A 5605-nucleotide genomic window follows, 5' to 3' on the forward strand; every position below is an offset into this window, starting at 1 on the left:
ATGCATGTACACACACACACACACACACACACACACACACACACTTATGTAGCTCAGGTTCCAAAGTCATCTTCCAAACAGAAAATGTGTCTGTGTCTTCAAGCAGATGGAAACACCATGAACTCCATGCACACCAACTGATGTTGCTTCATTAGGAAGATATGTGATGTCCAAAGGACTCCCAGGCTGAGTACACAAATGCAAAGTAAAAAAAATCTTTGAAAGCCATTGTCTATTGAGGGTGTTCATTTACAGGAAATGACAAGGTCCTTTATCTTCTCTCTTTGTCTTCTTCCTCCTCTTCCTCCTCTATCCCTCTTTATCAGTCAGTGGGATGTGTCACTAATTTTTCTGCTCTTGGATTAGGTGAACATGCTCATGAGGACTGAGAAGGCTGGGCTCAGCTTTCTTTATGCTCCAAAGAAGAGTGATCATACTGTTAGTGACTCCAACAAACAAAACAGAAAAAGATATTCAGTCTCTTGTCATCAAGATATACATAGTCAAACCATTCAAGTCTGGGACAGTGTCTGAGTCTAAGCAACCAACACAGTACTTAATAGGATTCTATCCTTCTGGTATTGTATGTTTAATCTTGTGCTCTTCTTCTACTTTAAACTTTTTACTTTGAGAAAATGATAGATGTACACGTGCTACAGCAAATCATACAGAAAAGCCTATGCTCCATTTATCCCAATTCTTCAATGACGTCATCTTGCAAGGTGATGCTACTACATGACAACTGGGATGTGGAGCTTGTTGCCATCCACCAACATGTGATATGCTTTGATAATCCATTTATCCCTTTGAAAAAGTAGCAAACCCAGGACTAAGCCTCAGCCTGGACAATGAAGATGGCATTATACACGCTTATGAGAAGGATGTTTTGCTGGCTGAGCAATGAGAAGTGGGCACTGTCTAGTCACTGAGCCCCAGGGTCCTTGAAGTTCTCTCACAATGGCATTTACAATGGACAATGAACATTTTTGCATTTCGTTTCAGCTTAGGATTCCCTAGGATTAAGACAATTGAGTGCAATGAGGGGTACATACCAACCACCAATGTACAGATTAGAAAGGCTGTGCTTCCAAACTCGACACCTTGAACAGAGATAAGAATAGCTACCATGTAGTGGGAGAAATAGAGGACGAGGAATGACATAATAGACAGCATTGAGCTGATGAGAGCGTGTCTGCTGGATACCCTGGTGCCCACGGTAGCCCTCATCTGCCGGCTATGGTTCCACAAGGAGAAGATCAAGAGCAGAACAGCAGTAAGGAAGATGAGCAACGGCAGTGAGAGCCCAAGGATGAAGATGGAGAATGGCATAGCATGTACCCATCTGGTCCGAGTTGCATTTCTAGCAAAAGGGTTTATAAAGAGTTCTTTAGGGATTGTTGACATTGCTCTGCTGTGAATGCAAGCAGTAATAGCTGGACAGAGCACAGAGCCCAGGATCAGCCATGGTACCAACCTGGATATCCTCATCTTCAGCCACAAGAAGAGTGGGTGAGGGATGGTAGCAATCTTGACACAGTAGAAAACACCAAGCCATGTGGCAAACCAAAGATTCAACTCATTTATAAAGAAGACAAAGTTAATACTATCAATAAATAAAGAGTGGTTCACCAAACAGAATAGCCACAGTTGTGCAAACAGGATGTACAACTGCAGAATGATCCTAGAAGTCGCCAGGCAAGAAAGAAGCAGATCCAATGGGGCCATTTTACTCCGAGTGATCACATCAATGGCATTGACAACCACAATGAGGCCATTTGCCAGGACCCCAGTGATAAACTGCAACACCACTACCAGAAAGAGGAAGAGCATGTGACCTTCCAGCATTTTAAAAAGAAAGACCAATGACTTCTTCAAATGTTGCACAGAGTTCTGCACAGTCTCCACCATTTATGTATGATTTCTGATTTCCTTCCATTAGGACCAGGGCCCCTTTAGAGATGATGCTAATGCAGAAGGCAATGGAAGAGGAAGGTGGGGCTCATTTGATTATCTACCTGCCTTCTCAATTCAACTCAGTCAAATGAGGAACAGATACTACAGAAACAAATTGTGTCTTACTGATGGCATTTGCATTTTTCAGGTCTGCGTGGGTGTCAAAGTCATCACAAGTAAATGGTGCAACCAGACCCCTTTAGGTGGCTAGTGAGGAGCTCCTTGATGACTAGCCTTACCTAATTATGATTCCACTTAATGCTAATGAAGCATCCTCAAGCAACATAAAAAGCCCAAATCACTTCTGTCATAGTGATGTCGTAGAAGTAGGAATGTAAGATCGCCTCATATTAGCCCTCCAGGCTGTAGAATCAGTAATTCAGAATGACCTCCAACACTGTTAAATAATAAACCACATATGATAAAACGCAAGGCTACTTGGGTACTAGGGAGACGGCTCAGTTGGTAATGTGCTTGCTGCACAAGCCTGGGGATCTGAGTTCAATCCCCCAGAAGTCACAGTTTTAAGAAAAGCCAGCTCTTCTTACTTACCTGCCTCCCAGAATTAGGGAAGCAGAAACAGGCCGATCCCTGGGTTCACAGGTCAGCCACTGTAGCAAGATCTTCAGCTTACTGCTCTCCCAACAAAGCCAATTCAGCCAAATCTCATCAAAACAAGGTGGACCACATTCCCATGGTTAGACTCTGTTTTCCAAGCAAATAAGTAGCCTCAACATGAACATGCAGTACACATGTACACAAAGCTCAGCCACACGGTCCTGCACATATGTACAAACACCGGGCAAAGCCTAAGGAAGGTAGGTCATGCATAAGAAAATGAAGACGCCCACTCAGGATCTGCGTGAGTCACCATTTGCTGGTAATCCAGGGTTTGGAACCTTAGCTCTGCTTTCCTTCCAAAATAATGACAACCTTACAACAGCTGGGAGTTATAGGGGCAAGTGATTGGCTGCTATCGTCATTGTCCCACAGATTAGAGAAAAACAAGTTAGCATTTTAATGTTTATAATGTGCCACATGTTGAGCTAAACCATATTTGTTTCATCTTCAACTATACTGACATTTTGAAATGGCAAATTGTTTTACTTGGTGGATGGAGGGAAGTCCTATGTAATCAATGGAGGATGGCTATCACAGATTTGACTCTGCCTATTAGATGCCACTATCACATTTCATTACATCTCTAGCTTGTGACAGTCAAAAGCATTTCCAGACATTACCAAATGACTCAGGTGACAAAACCACCCTGATTGAAAACTCTCCTGCCAACAAATGCTGGAACAATCCAGTTTCCAGGTGTCATTCTAAAATGTGGTAGTTTGAATAAAAAAAAAAAACTCTAGGCTCATAGGGAGCAGCATTATTTGTGGGGATTAGGACATGTGGCCTTATTTGAGTAGATGTTGCCTTGTTGGAGGAAGCATGTCATTAGCGGTTGGCTTTGAGATTTCAGAAGCTCAAACTAATCCCAGTGGCTCACTATCTCTTCCTGCTGCCTGCCAATCAGGATACAGAACTCTCAGCTACTCTCTGGCGCGTCTGCCACCTCTGAACTGTAAGCCAGCCCCAATGAAATGTGTTTCTTTAGAAGAGTTGCCATGGTCACGACGTCTCTTCACAGCAATAGAAACCCCAACTAAGACATAAGGCTAAAGGCACAGTGAGTGACTCTGGTATTTAATGTGTCATAAAGCTAAATTCTTCAGACAAGTCATCAGCAAAGTGAAAAGCGAGGAGAGTTACAAATGTTGGAGAAAGTGACTCTTCCAGCTTAGCACTTAATGAAAATGCTCACCAGAGCCTGCAACAAGGCAGGAGTCCTCTGGACATGTATTATTTCACCCTAACGGGTCAGAAAGGATGCTAACTGGAACCTTATTCACACACAACTAGAAGAGAAGGGAAGAAAAAAGTACAGTGGCAGTCACTCTCCTTGTGACACAATTGCTCTGTGGGTTTTTAACAGTTTCACGCAGGCTTTCATCTCTTGTGAGGTGGAGGGAACCAACAGGACAGCCCTCAAGCAGTCAAGGGAGGGCTAACTTGCACACCTAACTTTATTTACCTGGGTTCTGGGGGATTGAACTCAGGTCCTCATATTTGCAAGACAAACACTCTACCAGCTGAGCCAGGATTCCAAAAGCACATCTGATGATTTTCTTCGTAATCCTTGAGTCTTTCCACAGGACCTTGCATTGGATTAGCCAGGACTCTACCAGTGAGCTACACCTCCTTGTCTGGAACACCTTACACTGAGGGGTGGTAAAATAAGAGTGTGCGCGGCCGGTGGATACTGTTGGATTGCTATGTGAATGACCCATTCATCACCAGGAAGCTGCCAGTCAGTGTTCAGGAAAGACCTCCGAACTCAGGTCTTCCAGGCTCTCTTAGGAGCTTACCTTGTCAATCAAGGTAGCTACAGACCTTGGCTGCACTGTTGTACTAGGTAAGAGTGAGCTCAATATTTTAATGATCAATGAAATGAATTAAAGAAAAGCTGATCCTAAGGAGAGAGCCCCTTTGGGTCTTTCAGGAGGTCTCTTCTAGTGCAAGAAAAAAGGCATCAGAGAATCCCTGGCACTGAGATGAAAACCATGCACGTCTGGCTTCACCTGTCAATCAGCAGCTCAAAACGTTGACAGTTTTACATGGACAAATGGCTTGGAACAGATGGAGCAGGACCCGATGTGGAGAAATTCACATGCTCGTTACCCCGTATTACCCTGATTAAATGTGTTCACTCGCACTCATCTGTAATGAGCACTCATTAAAGGAGACAGCACTAAATATTCTGGAGGGAACTGACAGGCGGAAAAAGTTGCTTATTTATATTCAAATCATTTAGCTGCCGAAAAGGAAGTGTGATCCTTTTCACGTGCAGCTGGATGGATGCAGGCAGGTTTTTCAGCAGGTAAAGGCTGCGGCGTTCTGCTTTCCAGCCACATGAAGACATTTATTTTGATATAGTCATCATGAAAGTGAGCAACAGTTTAGAGCCCTTCCTAAGGTGGGGGGGAGGGGGGCTTCCCACTTCATTATCAGGGGAACAATTCTCACTTTTAGAAACATGTGCATGTATTAACATTCTTGTATAGCTAATAAGATCTTTCAAATAAGAAAGAAATACATCCTTGGCAGTGAAAAGCAGGCATTCCTTCCTGGACCATGGCTCACCCTGTGTAAAGCTGCCATGGAATGTATTTCTTCTAAAATTCACAACATGGTGGTTGAAAAAAAAACTCAAGCTCTTTCAGACTAATCATTCTTTAAATCCCACCATTTTCATCTCTCCACTAGCATGTGCAGTTGATCTTTGGGACTAAAATTGCTGTCTTAATATTCAAGTCACTTCTAAATACTTGTCCCCTCTCTCACATTTATCCCCTTAATTCTCCTACACTGAGGTTCAGTACATTGAGGTTTGTTCACATTGCAGCAAATAGGATAATGGAGACGTACATTGCATTGAATGTAAGTCTTCCATGCACAGAACTCAGTCTTTACAAACAAGAGTCCCTTGTGAGGAACAATGGGGAAACATAAGCCAGACATGCTGCCCCTGAGGGTGGCAAGAGTCCTCAAACTGCTGCCTTGGGCTCTATCCCAAGTTCGTCTATGGAATCCCAATCAC

The 5605-nt window shown here is 43.4% G+C and overlaps 1 protein-coding gene across 1 annotated transcript; it reads right to left on the bottom strand.

Moving 5' to 3' along the window:
* Positions 1-918: 918 nt before the first annotated feature.
* TAS2R1 (taste 2 receptor member 1) lies at positions 919-1830 on the bottom strand (the record flags this gene model as incomplete). The annotated part of the gene is made up of 1 exon (XM_084781606.1): positions 919-1830. One exon carries the CDS (start codon positions 1828-1830, stop codon positions 919-921), a length of 912 nt encoding a protein of 303 aa, XP_084637732.1.
* Positions 1831-5605: the final 3775 nt, after the last annotated feature.

Source organism: Acomys minous (genome assembly GCF_964271855.1).
Source record: "Acomys minous genome assembly, chromosome: 5".
In the NCBI taxonomy this organism is placed as follows: Eukaryota; Metazoa; Chordata; class Mammalia; order Rodentia; family Muridae; genus Acomys; species Acomys minous.